At 47.9% G+C, this 18,244-nt stretch overlaps 1 protein-coding gene across 2 annotated transcripts in view; it reads right to left on the minus strand.

The window, feature by feature from the left end:
- LOC100122558 (protein phosphatase Slingshot) overlaps positions 1-18,244 on the minus strand; it is a 108,059-nt gene that overhangs the window by 88,902 nt on the left and 913 nt on the right. Inside the window, exons 1-2 of one of the 2 annotated variants that reach the window (XM_008211589.3) lie at positions 17,080-17,401; positions 9,722-9,780 (exon numbers count right to left, since the gene is read on the minus strand). In XM_008211589.3, the coding sequence (XP_008209811.2) occupies positions 9,722-9,780; positions 17,080-17,253 (233 nt within the window). In that variant the 5' untranslated portion in view covers positions 17,254-17,401. Of the gene's footprint in view, positions 1-9,721; positions 9,781-17,079; positions 17,402-18,244 lie in introns of those variants that run through there. The other variant, XM_031922956.2, reaches the window with a different exon arrangement.

Here is an 18,244-nt window from a genome sequence, read left to right on the forward strand (position 1 = left end):
ACACACACACGCGCACACACACACACATGTAAGGGGCCCATTTCGAGCGCGGCTACGTGCGTTGTAAGCGCAATCAGCAGCGCGACTACTTCGTAGCTCGGCGATAAATCGCCTCGTTAATTACGTTATATTGGACACGTGCATGTGCAACGAGAACCACCGCTCTCTGTTATCGTCATTCTTTTCCCTTTCTATGACTCCTGCTATAGCTACTGCCGTCGCTGAGAGAACGCGATTATTATCGGAGCGTAAGATTAGAAGCTGATGCATAGCTCGAGCGCAAATGGTTTTTGCGGCTAATGGGGCAAAAAGGTGAATTTGACATTGAATTAGACGAGGCATTTGTTCCGAGAACGACGATTAATGAGTTGTGTTGCATACAGGGATGACACGGCGGACAGTGAACTCTGAGGATGTATATACTTATTAATACACGTTATTCGTGACTTATTTGTATACGGCTCGCCCGCGTGTATACGTTCGAGTTTCAAGGAATACCGGCGGCGTACGGCAGTCAAGGACTGTTGACATTCTAAACGAGACTGCAAGCGGCGCGCGAATAAAAGTTTAAACGAAATTCGCGCTACGGTAAGCAACACCTGGTTAGAAGGTTACTATATACTGCGAGCACGTATGACTCACTGATGTCGAACGAACGGTATATCGCTCTTTCAGGTGCAGCGCAATAATCGCGCAGAAATGTGTTACCGATGTCACCTGTTGTTCCATCGAGATGCGGGAGTATAACGAGAGACGTGTCAAAATTCAAGAAACCGAGAGATAAGTCTTCCACGTAAAGGTGCAGCGGTAGCGGAGATCGTGAAGCGGGAGAAAAAAAGAAAGTGTCACCGATTATCAGCCTCAGGCGAACACTGTATACAACACCCACTCGCGACTATTATCTCGCGCGCGATCTGCAGCACAACCGCCTACGCTATGGAATACGTGTATTTCCAAGAGGCTTTCGATCTCTTTCAGGCGTTTCTGTAATAGCAATGATGCGGAACAATTTTACGATAAGAGCGTTCGGCAGAAGCTTCAAAGAACACACGCACCACCTTCGCGTTGCAAAACTCTCTTCTCTTTGTTAATATCGACTTCAAACAATTGACGCATCCTCAGCGGCTCTCCTGTGACATACATCGCGGTGCAGAGAGTGTTTGCACCGGTATCAATTCCGGTGCAGCCCATATACCTACAAAGAGAACGGCTGTGTAGGCGGCGGCGCGAGAGGCGCCTTTTAAGGCGTAGGCGGACCGGCGCGTGTACCGTAAATTGCGCGTACGTGTACTTACGCAGAGCGACGGCCAATTTTACGCCAGTCGAACAAATAGCCGCTCTCTGCGCGCGGCTACTTCGCTACGCTGCACGCGAAAGTCGTCGCTCTTGCTGATGCATCCTCGTGCGCCAGGTTATCCGGGTTATCTTCTTTGTCTTGTGGATCTACGCCCGGTGCTCGCGATGATGAGGACGATTTCGTAAGCTGAGGCTAATGAATCGCGGATTTCGATTTTCTTTAATGTCGCATTGTTCAAACAAGCGCTTTATGAGCCGTATAAAGTTCAGGAAATGCGGTTATTCCCTTTATTTGAAAAATTAAAATCTTGTTAAACTGCGCCGGAGCACTTTCACTTTCTCTCTCTCTCTCTCTCTCTCTCTCTTCCTCGCGCGGTATATCTTCTCCCATAACGCGAAATAATCGCTAAACTACGCGTCGTCCTAAAAAATCAGTCGCAGTAGCAGAAAACAATGCTGCCATTATCAGAGCAGCGCGACTCGTTCGTTTTTTCTCTTTCCCACGTGCATCTATACATACAAGAAAGTGCAAGCGACACCTCGAGTTATTTCCGCGGCTCTCCGGCGAAGAACAAACAATGATGTGCTCGCGTGCGTGTGTATACTGTCCGCCGCCGCGCATTTGACGAGCGCAACGGCGCAACAGTTCCGAGAACAATGGAGCTTACCCCGCGAGTGAGTTTAATGACTCGGTATACCTATACTAGTCGCGAAGGCCCTGATGATGCATGTATAACACTGAGTAACTGCAGTTGCGTTCAAGGTGAGAGATAACGCATCTTCCGAAACTTTCTTCAACAATCCAGCGCCTCGTTTGTTTCGAAAGGACGTGTAATGCTCGTCGCTTTTAAAAATAAAAACGAGATCGGACATCGTGTTTCATAAACATATCTGTACTAAGCATAATTCAATCAGCGAGAATTACGCAACGCACGATACATGTAGCAGCCCTTCGCGCAATCATATACATCAATCAGATAACACACAGACACGATCTATTCTCGGCTCAGGAGAAATATATCGATCGATCGCGAGAGTGACTCAACGCAGCGGGCACTGAATTAGATCAATCGTCGAAATCAAGTACGCGATATTCATACAGAGCCACTCCGAACAGGTTAAAAATCGAGGAGGAAAACAAGAGCCGCGTGTACGAGGAACTAGAACCAGCCTCACGTGTATAACACGAGGGCAGAGCCGAATGAGCTCCAGATTAGAATACTGAGGAGAGGCGCGTGTATTACACGCGCCAAAACTCACGCAATATCCGCCGAGGGCTGTGTTGTACGAAGAGATTCTCTTTTGCGCGAGCTTCGAGCGAACGTGTAAGCGTATAAGCTGTTATACATATAGGAAGAGGAAGCAGCCAAGTCCCGATGATCGTGAATTTAAATGCGCTGTAACGAGGAAGTGCGAGTCGTGGGAAGTTTGAAAATTTGATTGGCCAAATCGATTATGAAGTTTCGAACGTTTTTAACTTATCTCGTTATATATCCTCCGATATTACAATCGAGGCGCTTCTCTGGCGAACTTCAGGAGAAATATCTATATATTGAAAACTCACAACAAGTATAGCTCTCGCGTCTACTAAAAAGTCGAAATCGAAGAGAATTTCCGCAAGAAAGACCCTTATTCCAAAGCTAGCAACAAAGGCAATTTCGCAAAAGCAGGAAGTGCCGCAGCCCGCGGAGATAAAAATTTCGCAAGACAACTGTTACAGATCTTTTTCTCTTGCAAGCGCGAGATGTTGCAAAAAGCCGTCAGCTCATTTTCCGCGCAGCGGTCCGACATCGATTATCGCCAATAAAAACCTTCGACTCCCCCTCGGACTTAGAGAAGAGGAAAAAAAAATGTATCGCAGCTAGAGCGGCAGCCGTGCAGTACCGGCCGTAAAGAAACGGTTATACACATTCGTTGCCAAAGAAACCTCGCGATTACTTTCGCGATGATGATGATGCAACGGCGCCATAACACCGCGGCGCTGCTGCAGCCCTTTATATAGCCGGGCGATTTTCGATGAAACGGACCGATAAGAAACGAGCTCGCGATTTCTGACGATAGAACGACATTATGTGCCTCCGAAACTTTTACTCTCTCAGTCCCTATAGCGGCTCTCTTTAATTTCCACGAGGCACGAAACGACCTGAGGGAAAAAATAGCCGGCTACGGTCAGAGTAACGCTACTTCCGGCACAGGCCGAGCCTCTGAGTGTGTGTGTGGGTGTGTGTGTGTGTGTGTGTGTGTGTGTGTGTGTGTGTGAATACCTATAGGTATGTAATGTATAGAGAGGGCCCAAGAAAGTCAAACGGCTTGATGGCGTGATCGATGAAGCGCGGTTGCAGCATGAAAGAGACTCGAAATACTGTTAGGCTAACTGTGAAATCATGTCTATTCAAGCGCGATAACGTAATCCCTGTAGTACACGCCGGCGCGCGACTTCCTTGCAAAACGCCTGTTTTTGCGCGAGATACAGCGAGTGCAGAGCTTGAATGGATCGCTCGAGGAAATATGCTCGATGCGCCGAGTGACTGAATCGAAGTGAAAACGTTTTTCGCGCGTTGCGACAGGAGCGCGAGCAAAACCTAAATAATCCGAGTAATGGTCAGTGAACTTTCTAATCCCTCGTTAGCCCCGCCGACGTCGTGTAGTAGTTGCGCGGTGTGTACTAAATGGAAAATTGCGTACACGCCGGCGATTATTTTACGTTGCAGCTATGCCCAAGTTTATGCGCTACAATTATACACGTTGTTGTCGCTCCGCGACTGATTCGGCTTGATTGTGCAAAGAATAAGCGAGTAGTGATTTGGATTAGCCGCGTAAAAACGCTGTAAAGTCGGATTTTATTGCTCGGCGGAAGTTTGGTAATGAGCGATCAAAAACTAGCCGCTGCTCGTTTACAATTAACAAATTTATGGTATATCGCTCGTTTTTCGCGTTTGACGACAGTATAACGATCGCATTGCTGCAGTTTCTTTTTTCGAGGCAGGAAACGGCTGCGCAATTTCCGCGAACCTAAATTATTCGGAGAATCGATCGCTTTATACACCCACAGCCGATTATTACGAAATTCTATTTAACCGAGATTTTACGGCGACTATCGTCGAAGTAAGACGGATTTTCTCGAAAGCTCGTAGCGACGAGAAGCCGATTTCAAAAGAATCTTCCCCACAAAGCAAAGGTCAGCGCCGAGCCAAAGAGTATACAGCGAAAAAGCTAATCTAGAGCATGTCCACAAAGTTCTCTCTCGCTCAGCCTCGGACATAATTCACGGCAGCTCGGCTCGGTACAGCTTTGCAATTTTCGCGTAATCGGCCGCTTTTTCATCCCGGCACTCTTATAGCACACAGACACGTGTCCTCGCGAGGGCAGCTCTCTACACCGCGAGCGAAGATCCATTTTCTCGCTACACAATGGCTCGTGTGTAACCGTGACCCGGTTTTCGCGATAGGAACGCGTGGAAGGAAAAGCGCTTTTGGGCGCTGTATCTCGCGATTATCTCTCTGCGAGAGTCTGTGAAAAGCGAGCCAGCTCGCTTGGCAGACGGTGTGGCAACTACTGCTATACACGACGGCAGCAGGGGATTACCATACCAGACTGGACGTTACTTGCTGTGGTTTCCGTATGAATAATTCAAGAGCCGCACGCGGGCTTTTGAAACGGGGAGAGAAAAAACGGGGGAGGCGAACGGGGTAATGAGTGGGTATGCCGCGTAGAATTCGTTTTTAGAACGCCGGAGTGGCTTCTCTTTATTTTTAGGAGTTAAAGTGTATGCGAAACAGAGGTTCGGAATCACGCAGGACTTGCGCAACGCTGCAGTTCTGTATTCCGTCAGTCCGTATAGAGATTATTACCGGCGAATCTGGTGTAACCCGATACGCGATCGTTATATGAATGGCTAAATCGTTCCATTAAGTTATCATAAATACATGTACTGGTCTAGAAATGCGTACCGATCGATCAAGCGTAAGCGGCAGCGGTAGCCTGGCTCCATAGTCCTCGTCGTCCATCTCCGGCAAATCGGCGTCACTCATCTTGGCACCAAAAGATCACATCGCCACCATCAAAATAACACAATAGACTGGAGACAGATCGACCGACTATACACAAGAGACGCAGCACGAGAGAGCAGATGTTTACTCGCGAAACGAGCCGAGCAGATAAGCAGGCTTCGCTCGCGAGTCGAACGTTAATATCGAGACGAATCGCGGGGGAGAGCCGATTAATACGGGCCGAGAGCTATCCCGAGGGAGAGGGAAAAGGCCACTCACCGGAGCAAAAAGAGACACTTTTACTAGTTCTCGGTCGCTGCATGAGACAATCAAAATTCGCCGCGACTGCACCTGTAATTGTGAGCTCTGTACAGAGGGGGGATAGGATAGAAGGCAATTCACGCTCTCCAGCGACTGAAGGCGAGGAAAGTGTCTCTAGCTCTCCTCTCGATGCTTTCCGAGAAGCGATAGACGCTGATTTATCGCGCTCGCGTGCGATGTGTCTTTATGAGCTGCAGCGCGCGCAGGCTTTGGAAAAGAAGTAAAAGCCGGTCAGCTGATGTTCCGAACCTTGCGCTTTTTACGTAAGCACGTGTAATTTCCGCGGATGATTTTTTTTCGAGAGAGAAACATTCGTAATTTGAGTGAAATCAAGCCGGACGATGGTTTCTGTGAGTAAGAAAACTAACGGATACAATTATCCTGATAAATATTGCATTCACATAGATATGGCGTTATTTCTCTAGATGCAAAATAGCCCCTTTCTCTATCGGCACACATCGTTCGCTTCGGGTCTGCATTTCGAGCCAGGAACTTTACGCGACACACACTCGGCTCGAGGTTCGAACGTAAATTCAATATTGATCGGGCTGCAGGTGCTGGTAAATCGCGAGCGTAAATACGCTGTTTTACGGTTGCTGTATATTACATCGTGTTGCAGGTAACGAGTATAGATGCGTTAGCAGCGTTAGCTGCGAACAGTTAGCTGGGAGCATCCATCTTCTTGAATCATACGCAAATATTTGCTTCCAAGCTTGTCAGAGATTCTAAATTACTCCTCGTAGCAGCAGTTGTTTGCTCGCGAAATGAACAAACTGAAATAGAAAATTTAGTGCAAATGGAAATAGCGGTCTTGATGATATCGTGCTAGACAAAAGGTATGTATTAGAGAAAACACACAGCGTCAGCTTTAAAAAAAGTCTGTTTTTCTCCTCGATCGAGAAAGAAAGTCTCTCTCGTTTTTGCAGCGTAGGCACAGCTCTCGGCCCTGTATCTAAGCCTCTTAGAGCGCCTCGAAAAAGACTCAAAAAGCAGATATCCGATGTTAGTTCGAGTCTATTTAACACACCCAATTGCCCATCGAAGCCTGCGACGCGTTCCTTTGTCCCTAAGTCTCTCTCTAACTCTCGCGCGCGACAGGGGCAGGTAATTTTCACCGCAGCTGCGATTCCACGAGATAGTGTGACGTCGTCGACTCCGTTGCAGAAGAGCCTGTACTTTCTCGTCTACCGCAAACTCATTTGCCTTCTCGCTGCTAGCGCGTATTTTTTTTTTCTTTTATTTTACGACGAGCGGTTACTTCTCACTCTCTCTCTCTCTCTCTCTCTCTCTCTCTCTCTCTCTCTCTCTCGATATTCTTTTGGAAATTGAAGCAAATTTAATTGCCCGAAGGCGCGGCTCTCGGTAAAACAAATGAAAGTTTAATAAACGATGCAATAGCGCCGAGTGGAATTACGGAAAGAAAGACCGGCGCAGTTAAAATTAATTGATTGATTGCCGTGCGCGCGGGGAGACTGAGGCAAAAAAGCGCGCTATCTCGGGAGAGAGAGAGTAAAAGTTCAATTTTATCATGTCGATTATGTACCTCAGCGTCTCTAAAAAGCCGAGATTCAATTAGAGGAAAACGGCTCGCTAGATTTCCCTGAAAACCGCGTAAATTCTTTGCTTTCGTTACCGACGCTAAAACAGCGCACAGTCAAAGGGGAAATCAATTGCCAGTAGGACGTTAATCGGTGCGACACCGCACCGGACAATTCCCAAGCCTTGATTGGAGATCGCAATTAACGATAATTGCTCTATCGCAGCGGCTCCTCCTCTCTCGCGGTTATCCGCCTTTAATTGCCCCACTCGCTTATATACACGCGGTGGATTTCCGCGAAAAGCTCCTTACGCAGGTATACACCTCCTAATGCTTTCGCTGAGCTCCTAAAGAGATGGAATTCTGGAGCGAATACCGACGAATTCCTCTTTGAGGAAGCGATCTCCTTTGATGAATCTTTTTCCCTCTCGCTTTCTCCTCTTATTCGCCGTGCGATGACTCGTTAAGGTAATCGGGTCTGAGCATAATCCTAGCGGCGTAAGTTATTGTTGCGTAATCGCCGCGCTGATGCTTTTTAGAACAAATTGTATAATTGAGCAGTGGAGAGAGAAAGAGAGAGAGAGAGACTGCTCTTTGGCGTCCGCAAGTGTGTGAAAGTGTTATGAGGAAGTCGTTACGCATCTTGAGCCTCGTGAGTGCGTATAAGTGCATACGCGCGTTTTCGCACCAATCCTCATCCTGCTGATACGGAAGTTGCTTTTCTGCGCACACACATGCGTATTTTACCCACCTTCGTGTGATCGAAGTGGTATCATTCGACTGTCCGTGTTCCGGTTATAAGTTACTCAACTGCACTGACCGATTCGCGAAATTCCCAGTCGCACGACGCTATAACTTTAAAGATCTTTCCAGATACTCGGCGCAACTGGACTTTTTCCCTCGACGACTCGGCGGGTCAACAACACGTTGCGTTGCCATTCTGCGCACAGGCCGTAAACTTGTCGCCTCTCTTCGGGCAATAAATTTTTTCCTCTCATCTCTCTCTCTCTCTCTCTCTCTCTCTCTCTCTCTCTCTCTCTCTCTCTCTCTCTCTCTCTCTCTCTCATCCGGCAAAACTCCATCAGTCATAAACAAACGCGCGGCCGTAACGAATTTTCTTACACCACCCCGCTTGGCGCGCGAGAGAGAGATTTCACTGGCCGGGGCCGATTCCGAGAAACAATCGGCTACTCGCGGATGCTTTTTGCGCTCAGCTGGCCATTAGCGCGAAAGTTGGGAGGGGGAATGTCTCTCCGAAATTGCGATCCCGTTTCCGATACTTCCGTCAAATCCGCGCACCGAATCCTTATCCCTACTCTGCAGACGCGTCCCTCTCTGGTGTACTGTAATCGGTCTATCGTGACGCGTTGCTAAATCCCGCGTAGAAAGTTTGCGCTTGCAACTCCCCCGCGGTGGTGTGACACGAGGATTTCACAGCGAAACTTGCATTGGAAGGATACACTTTCACACCTGCGAGCAACTCTACAGCTGTTGGGGTGGTTATGTAAAATTGATCATTTCGAGATTCTTTCTTTTTTTCTCCGAAGATGATACGGTCTGATTTAGACAAAGACGGCAGAGGCTCTCTCTGTCTCTCTCACGGAAATGCGTCGGAAGATTAACTTTCCTGACAATGACGGGGCGTTGCTGTAATTCTATTATTACATGGCAGGGCTAAATCAAACGCGAACGAGGAAGTCGATTGTCTTGTAGCGTCAATGCTCTATTGCTCGGCGGCGCGTGATTGTTGCGGCTAATTATATATACGGAGAGAAAAAAGAACGCCGAAGAGATTCCTTATCAACGATAAAAATCATCGTCGCTGAAAAGCTTCGTGTCATTGCGGAAGCAGCGGCGGTCTTCTGCTGAAAACTTTCTAGATTCGAACACAGGAGGAAGAGATGCTTCTATGTTCTCGGAAAGATTACTCTCGCGTTTATTGATATACCAGGGATATATTAGTTACAGGTGAAAATCGGCGAAGCTGATTCACGAGTGAAAACAGTCAGAATATAATCAGTGCGGGACGAGGACGTAAATTATCCCATCCTCGGGATCTTTAGACACAGTTCGTAACGATAACGAGGCTCGCGGATAATGCGAGCAAAGCCAGCAGGAATATTTATTTTTCAGCGCTATACGACTACTTACTTCTGGCTCCTCTCGCTAATGGCATAATAATGTCGCCTGTCAATCGCTTATCCTAACTTACTGACCGACTCCGTTTTTCTACCCGCCGTCTCTTACGGAATTCTTACGATTCCGACCGTTTTATTGCTAATGAGTTATTCGATTTTGCAATTTCCTTATATACATCGGCGGGCGAAATGTTTAATAAATTTGTTACGAGCAAAACCGATCTAGGAAATATTGCGAGCGTTTCGAAATTTTCACGACACGCTGTACTGCGACGCCGAAGTTTTACGAGCGACAACTGCCTCCATTAAAGTTAATATGTAATGCAGTTTAAGATTTGCGTAATTTTTGGAAAAAACGACACCACGCAGAATATTTATCGACGCGATGATAAACGAAGCGTTGCAAAGTACATGGATACGCTTGTTTTGTAGGCACTGACCTTTTGACACAGGATCTGGACGCTTCGTCGTCGTCTGTTGGTCCACCTGCACCGGAATCCTGTAACAGAAAAAAGGTTTTGAAATGAATACTACATCAATCATTACTCAAACAATAAAATCATCCCTAAAAACACCTCTCGTACACAAAGAAGCCACTATAAATTTTCCGCCGTCTCTCCCACAACCCGCATACTCATCAGAGGGTCCAAACCGCGAGATTCGCATAGTCACGTCGTTCGACAGTCAGCTATACGAGCCGCATAGAAAGACGAACTTCAAAATCAATAACCCAGCATCGCACTCCTCCCTCTATCCGTTCCCACCCCTGGCGCTAGTGAAAAAAACGCCGCTGCACTTAACCCAGCGACTCCGTATGTGTGTGTGTGTGTGTGTGTGTCTGTCTAAGTGCACTCGGGTAATACGCGAAACATTTAGCGCTGGCTGGGGTGCGACGATTCAAACCCTCCGGATTTCACCCTCCCCGCTTTGCTCATCTCACGCGCGTGAGCGAGGGGGGCGCCGTTAGTCATCCCTCTTTTGTGCAGCGAGAGAGCGGTTGTCTATATTCCCCCCCTACTATACATGTATGATAAAAATATACGTATAAGAATAGAACTAGAGCTGCAGATAAGGATTTCGTATTCCGATGTGCACGCGTGAGTCACCAGAGACGCAGTCAAAGGGGATTAGAGTCGAACATTATGAAATGAAAGGAATAGGCCGGTATATGATCCTGTGATCACTGGCTAGTGTCGTGTGGCGAGCTTCACACAATGCGCATGCAGGGGTTCAAAAATCGTTGGCTTAACTTTTCGAGACTATTAGCTGGAAAATAGAGTACCGCTTTCAAAATAGAGTATCGCGTTACAACAACCAGTAAACCGAAGTAGAGAAAAAAGGACATTCAATTGAAGCACGTCCACTTGCTTACGCGCAATTCATCACGATTAATCCTAGGCTAGAAAGCATTTCTCTTCATTACCCCACCTTCAATCGAGCTTTATCTAGGCGGGCCGAAAACCCCTTCGTCGATACCGGAGGCTCTTTTTATCCCCTAATAACCGGAGAGAGCGCACCTACGCTTGGAAGACCGATCGATGCTTAAAACGAAAGAGAGAAAGAGAGATAAAAGGAATACCGGAGTAATGAAAGCTATAAACAAAGGAGCAGATCAAGCATACGAAGACGCAAAAAGTAGATTACATTCAGAAGACAATAAGCATTGAGTTGATTGTACAGAGAGAGAGAGAGAGAGAGAGAGAGAGAGAGAGAGAGAGAGAGAGAGAGAGAGGCGCAGCTCTGATTGAATCGAAGGGCAATTTTCTCGCTGAAAAATAGAAGCTGTATACACTTTTAATTCGAGGGGAAAACGAGGGCCCGAGTCCAGCGAGTTTAACAACAGATAATTTAAACTAGACAAAAGACGAGCGTCGTCCAATCAGAACATTGACAAAGGTCCGTGTACCCGAGGGTCTCGACACACGAGCGAAAGGGAAAATCGCGTACACTCGTTACACAGCCCTTTCTCTATTGTGCGGGAGAGAGACGAGAAACAAGAGAGCCGGTATACACATACGCGAGAAGGATTACCATGCCAGGAATACCTAATTGCCAAGCCTGCTGTCGTTAAACGAACGAAGACGATAACACAATTAGTCAAGGCATATAGAGGGAGTATGTAGCACAAGGAAAAAGCTGTACAGCTTGCAAAGCTGCGTCTGTTCTTTTTTCTCCTTATACTCCTACTGGTTTCATCTTCACCATTAAGCAGTTCGCAGGAGAGTAAGAGAGAAATATACTCCTTCGCAGGAAGCCTTTAATGTTGCTGATGGAGTGCTTTCAATTAAAATAAATTGAATCGCCATGGTGTGCAACAATTAGCTTTTTGTCCCGCGCGCAAAGCTTGTGCTGGCGAATGATTCAATTTGAGCAGCTGTTATACGCGCGCGTATACTCCATCGTATTATATACGCTCTGGAATAAATATGACAACGCATAAACGTTCTGCGCCCACGTGTGCGCGAGTGAAAAGCCGCTCCAATTTGGGAAGTTATTAAGAACGCCGAGAACGACCCGTATGTTTAATTGAAAACAAATAGCCTTGATATAGAAAAGTTAACTTTCTCCCGTACGCGGAAATTAAATAATGCAACGCACAGTGAAACTCGTATGAAGGATATTTCTGTAACGCACATACACAGGTGTGGAAACGTCGATGCTCCTTTTTTTCATCAAACCGTGACGCAAGACGTGTATATATAGATAGAATGTATTCCGCAAGCGTATAATATTCGCGTCAAATTCACTCGCGATTCCACGATGTTTTCCATCAGTATACAAGTCTGTCGAAAAATTACGACGTCGATCGTTCGGAAAAAACAAAACTAGCTCGACAGCTATCTCTACGCGTGCAACGCGCCACTTTCATCCATTTTTTCTTCTTTTTCTCTCGACTTCTCAGCTCGAAGGGAAAAACACAGCAGTGCAGAATCTGAGAATCTGTTTTTCGAAGCACACAGCAGTTAATCGGCGGTGGCGGCGGCGCAGGGGTTATTTGCCGTCGGCGGCGGGCGGTTTATTGAGCCCCCGGCGAAAACGTATTGCTCGCTTGCGCATATACCCTCTCACGGGCGCGCATAAAATAGCTAAGGGCTATTAGCGTCGCGCGCGCGCGCCGCTGCAATTTTCCAGTCTTGGCGCTGCTGCTGCTGAGCCAAAGAGGTAGGTATACCGAGAGAGAGAGAGCCGATCTCGAAATAGAACCTTTCACGCGTACGAAAGAAGAAGAAGAAGAAGTAGAAGATCGAGAGGAGAAGAAGAAGAAGAAAAGGACTGCTGCGTGTGAGAGCGCCGCTGCGCATTTCTTCGCACACGGTAGTAGCGAGTGTAAGGCGTGGGACCGAAGCGAGTGTTATAGATACTGATTTTTTTTAGTTTGAAGAGGCTTGAAGGTCGAGTTGGACGAGTTTATTTCCTGGTGTTTCTGATCGATAAAATCTGCAGTTAACGCTTCGTGAATTCCGACGAAGGTTTGCTCTTCTTCGCCACACCTTTAGCGCCATGAAATTTAACGATTTTCCAAGTTGGTCTCAAACACGCGACATCGACGACAAACGTGTACAAGAATCACGTGTAAGTATCTCGTCGAAGGCAGCTAAAACAGCCAGGCATACAAGGTTGCCCGACGAGAAGCAGCTACACCCCTCTGTAGAGAGAGAGAGAGAGAGAGAGAGAGAGAGAGAGAGAGAGAGAGAGAGAGAGAGAGAGAGAGAGAGGTGGAGACGAGCCAGGAAAAATGGTGAACCACTTTTTCCGAGCTGTACACCAGCTTCTACAGCGCGTGTAAACAACTTTTACTTTTTTCTCCTCCCAACGACGGAAAAGAGGATCGTCTTGCAAGCTTTAAACGCGCTAGAGAGAAAGAGAGGAGGCTTTGCCGAGAAATCGAGGAAAAATTAAGTCTACTGCTACAGTGGCATTGATTGAATTTCTTCTTCGTCGACGCGCATGTATAGAAACACGAATCTACTCGCCGCTCCTTTTTTCAGAAAAAAATACCAGCGGCTCCCACATATTTTCCTCGCAGCGCACGGTCCTGCCAAAATACACGTAACGCGGAAAACTCCAGTGCAAATATTTACCATTCTCTCTCCTGACACAATACAAAGTGCAGGGTCTCCTCACCGGGCCAGGATTAACGCTCGAGCGAGAGTCTCTTTCGTGACTCTATATACCTGTGCACTGCAGAGAGGCGAATTGCGTCACAAGGTGCTGCATATCCAGGTGACGGCGACGATTCTCACTTATCTCTCGAGCTTTTACTCACGATAAAACAGAGGAGCTGCTCACACGAGCGAGCCCATACTCTGTTTAACACACAAGAGGTTAGCTTAGAAAGGAGCAGAAGAAGAGGCTGCTGCGAGCGCGGTATATACTTATTACATAATAACGTTGATGCCAATTTTTCTTTTCTCTCCTCTTTTGCCGCGAGTATATTCACTGCGGTGAGAGATAAGGGAATACATAAAAACGCTCGTGTGCAAAGGAGAGATTGTCACTTATCTCATTAGCGTACACGAGCTGCGAAACAATGCGCCGTTTTTGCCGCAGCAATTTGGCCGAGATATTCGGATGTTGATACGAGCCGTGGAAGGTAAATTGGGTGACGGAGAGAGATTGAGCAACGAAAAAAGCGCGCAGCGGCGTTACTCCGCACATTTTTACACGCATTCGAGTTTCAACAGCGCGTTAATTTTTTTTTTTTTTTCAACACGTTCGCCGCTACACGGCGCGAGAAAATGCGCAGCGTCACCGACGACAAGACGAGACAATATCGTGTTTCCCTGGAAGCAGTCGCAGCGAGTATAATATAGCGTTGTAACGAATTCATAAAATGTTAATCTCGCGCAGAAACAGCGTTTAGCGACTCCTCGCTCGACACCCATCCGAAGAGAAAGATTTCGAGCTTCGAGCACACACACACACATAGTATATGTAAATAAAAACAGACGCTGCACAATGGCTAGATTCTTTCTGCATTTCCCACACACGATCCTTGCGTAATACACAATACCCGCTGCGCGCGTTCGAGAGACTACACTTTTGCGCGAAAAATCTGGAAAAAAGCCATTACGAAATCCAAAGAAAGTGAGCTTATACATAGATGCCCTCTCTTACACGAGGACGGTATAATATCGCGTGACTGGGCCGCTCCATATAGCCACCGCGCGCGCACACTCTATTCTCTCTCGAGTGGCACTTGTGCACCGTACGTTCGATGCTCCTGCACACGCGATCGGCGCCAAATTTATGGCGCGAGAGCTGTATACACCACCTCCGAGATTTATAAGGCCGATCGTCGTTACGTCTATCCCTTGAGGTGTCGATGGATGTATATATATATATTTTTTTTTTAATTTTTCACCGGTTATTACAGCGGCCGCGTTATATGTCTGCAAAAGAAGAGGAGGAGGAGGAGGAGGGAAGACGCGTAAGTATATACACAGGGCTCGCGTATATGTATATAATCAATAGCCATCAATTAAGGATCATTTTCTCGCGCGTAAAGCGCCGACTTCTTTTTACAGCGCTTAATGCCAGTATCCAAAAATGGACTGTACTGCACGCGGCAATAAAGCGGCCATAAACGCTGCGCGACGAGATCGGTCTGCACTTTATCGAAATTGCATCGAACGATCTCTCTCCTCCTTTCCGATGCGCCGCTGCACGCAATCGTCGTTCGGTTTGAAACAAAGGGATATATAGGCTTGATGAGGCTTCGTTATCCCAAAGGATCCAGGGAGAAGGACGACGACATCGAATCAAGCGCGACGACGACGACGATGCGCGAGCTCATAAAACCGAGAATATCTTTACGATCGCTCTGTGTGTGTGTGTGTGTATTCTCCCGTGGTAATATGCAAATCGAGCGGGGCCGATCGTGACCGGTTACGGGCGCCGAAATAAGAGCAAGAAAAACCGAGGAGACTGAGAGAGAAAATCGCCGCTGAGAGAGGGAGGGTAATCGCTGCAGTAATAGATCGATAATTTGTGTGTTGGTATTATACTGCGCGCTTTTTCCTCTTCATTTGCCGTATTTAAAACTTTCTAAGCCAGAAAACGGATCTCATTGAGTGTTTTCTAGAAGTATGAAGTATCGATAGGCTCGCTTCGTATTGTTTTTTATTGGCGACGATAAATTTCGGTACATATAGAAGTTCGACGGAAAGGAGAGATTTTTCTCCTCGGCGCTGGTGTACACTCGCCGGAAAATATTCATATAAAACGATATTTTACATAAACCGAATATAAACGAATGTTTTCGCGGCAAAAGAAAAATCGAGAACGTAATCGTAAACACACGGCATAGTTTTATCAGTGCCACTCCTTAGCGCTATATTCGCAGTCTCCCCGTGTATTTTCCTCTCCTTATGATCTTCACCGCGCGTATATAGTGTTGAGCGAACACGTCCTCGGTTGGAATTGCGCCGATCGAATTATCCCATCATTGCCACGAGAGGACGAGGTGGTGGCAAAGGAGGGAATCACATCGAGCCGATAAGAGAAGCTTAAATCCAGATTCTTACACCCTCGTGAGGCAATAACAGGAGAGAGAAGCGCGAGGAAAAACAGTCGTTACACGCGGATGGCTCAATTGAGCGCAGGGTTTGCAGTTCGCGGAAAGCGAGCTTCTCTTGAAAATGCCCGCGTTTAATTTACACACCCGCTCTCATTCAGCGCTAATCATCAGCGCACGCGGTTATCGAAGAAGCTCTGACACAAAGAAGAAGAAGAATCGAGAGTCAGCTCCTCGGTCAATTGCGCACATCCGCGCGCCGCTGCGGTAGCGCATCAACTATAACTAAACCCAATAAAAGCATCGTTGCAGCAGCAGCACTACACTCTCTCGTGCATATCTTCAGAGCTCGGCGCACTATTTCCGGCAGCGCGACTACTCTCTCTCTCTCTCTCTCTCTCTCTCTCTCTCTCTCTCTCTCTCTCTCTCTCTCTCTCTCTCTCTCTCTCTGTGCACAGCGGCTAAGAAGACGAAGAAGAAGAAGCGGCAGCAGCGCGAGTTTACCATTTACAGCGTAGTGTGCTGCGCCGATTGCGGATTACGGCATACATGCGCGAGCCTCGATATCTTTCGACGTAACGTCGAGCCTCTACGCAGAAAGCACTCGGCGTAATAACGCAAGCGCGAGTGTGCAGCAGGGCCGAGATAGCATCGCAGCGCAGCAGCAGAAGAGTTGTGGTGTGTGGCTTTTTTTCGCGCCGACCTGCGACGCACGTATTGCGCAACGCGTGCGGGATACACGAGGAAGCGCATACCGCGGCCCTTTTCGATCGCCGACGTCACTGAGCCGAGAGAGACTTTTTTATACACACACGCGCGAGAGCGTATAGCACCTGAGCGCAAATAAAGAAAGGAGAGAAGCGCACGGGCGTCAGAACAATGCGTAACGGTCATGCCTGAGAATCCTCGGACGGATAGGCTCCTCCCTCTCCACTTCTGCAATTAAATAACCGAACCGTACACCCTGCGCGCAGAGAGCTCTTTACTACAAGTAGCTATAGCGTTTCATTTTTCGCGACGGAAGCTGATTAATCGCTCGCGAAATGGAAATTTTATCGTCCATTATCCTCTCTCCCTCTCTCTCTCTCTCTCTCTCTCTCTCTCTCTTTTAGTGAGAGGGCAACATTGCAATTAGAGTAGTTTCCTTTTTAACGACACTTCGCAGCGTCGTCGAAAGCGACGTTTTCCAATTGTTTCGCTTTTTCGCTCGCTACGCGTACATAATTGAGTAATTATACAAGTCCGTTGCGTCGTCGTCGAGGGGAGAGAGATTTTCCTTACTTTCGCGGTGGTGCAGACTTGGTTGCGCAACTGCGTGACTCGGGCGCCTCGGCGACAGGCCTGATCGTCGGCCCAGAGTATGCACGACCAGGGCGACGGCGGAGCTTCCGGAGGTACCGCCTGGTTCAGCAGAACCAGAGGCAGAGCGATGCTCTTCTGCTTCAGCAGAATCATCCTCGACGCACTGGATTTACAACGCACTCGCGGCTTTCAATCGTCGAGCTTTAAAAGGCTGCACATTTCTCATCGGAGAGTAGTAGAGTCTCAGTTCCCCGAATCAACAGTCAGACGCGATACGCGCTCGAATACGGACCGGCGCGACGAGCCGACTGAAGCTCCTCGCGGCTTTCCGCTGCAGCACACACAGCATCCGAGAGAGAGAGAGAGAGAGAACGAAAGGGTCGCGTCGACGCACTGCACACGCAGGCCGCGGTGGTGGTGGGACGCACGACACAAAAGCGTCAGCTGCTCGCTCAAGCTGCGCAAGCCCGCCGGAGAAGCTACTGCGCGGCCTTGCCTGTTGCCAGTGTCGCTGTATGCTGGTGCTGGAGGAGCCGGGGATCGATTTTCCCGCTAAAAAATCTCGCAGGATTGACGATGCCACGCGCCCCGCCAATTTATTTTTTGGGGTTGGGTCAATCAACGCGCGTGGGAATACGAGGGAAAGCTCAAGGGGATGCTTGATGGGTGATTCGATGATGTACGGGATGTACGGTTGGGAAGAGATTCTTTTTTATTACTTACCGCGTGCTAAACGAGTCTGCCGAACGCGTGACGTCAAGATAAGATAACCGCGACGACAACACAAACGATTATGCACGTGATTCAAAACACATCCGTCGCGCTCTATTGCATATTCGCCGCGAAGCCTATTACGCGCACATCAATCCTCTGCGTGCCGAGCGAAAAGAGCGGAACGCGATAAATAATTAGTAACGTCCGTCAGCGCTCTCGGGTCGATCGGATTCATCCCTGAATTTTTTCCAGAGCCCGCAGCCTCCCCACCCCCTCCAAACAATGACCTTCACCTCGACGCCGAGAAGAGAAAAAGTGTGTACGGGCGCTGTATCAATAATCTCTCCGGGAAACGGTAACAAGTGCCTGCTGTCACGACAATAGAAATCCGGGGACAAAGACAGGAGAGCCGAGAGACTCTTGACTCACG

Source organism: Nasonia vitripennis, chromosome 2 (genome assembly GCF_009193385.2).
Source record: "Nasonia vitripennis strain AsymCx chromosome 2, Nvit_psr_1.1, whole genome shotgun sequence".
Lineage (NCBI taxonomy): Eukaryota > Metazoa > Arthropoda > Insecta > Hymenoptera > Pteromalidae > Nasonia > Nasonia vitripennis.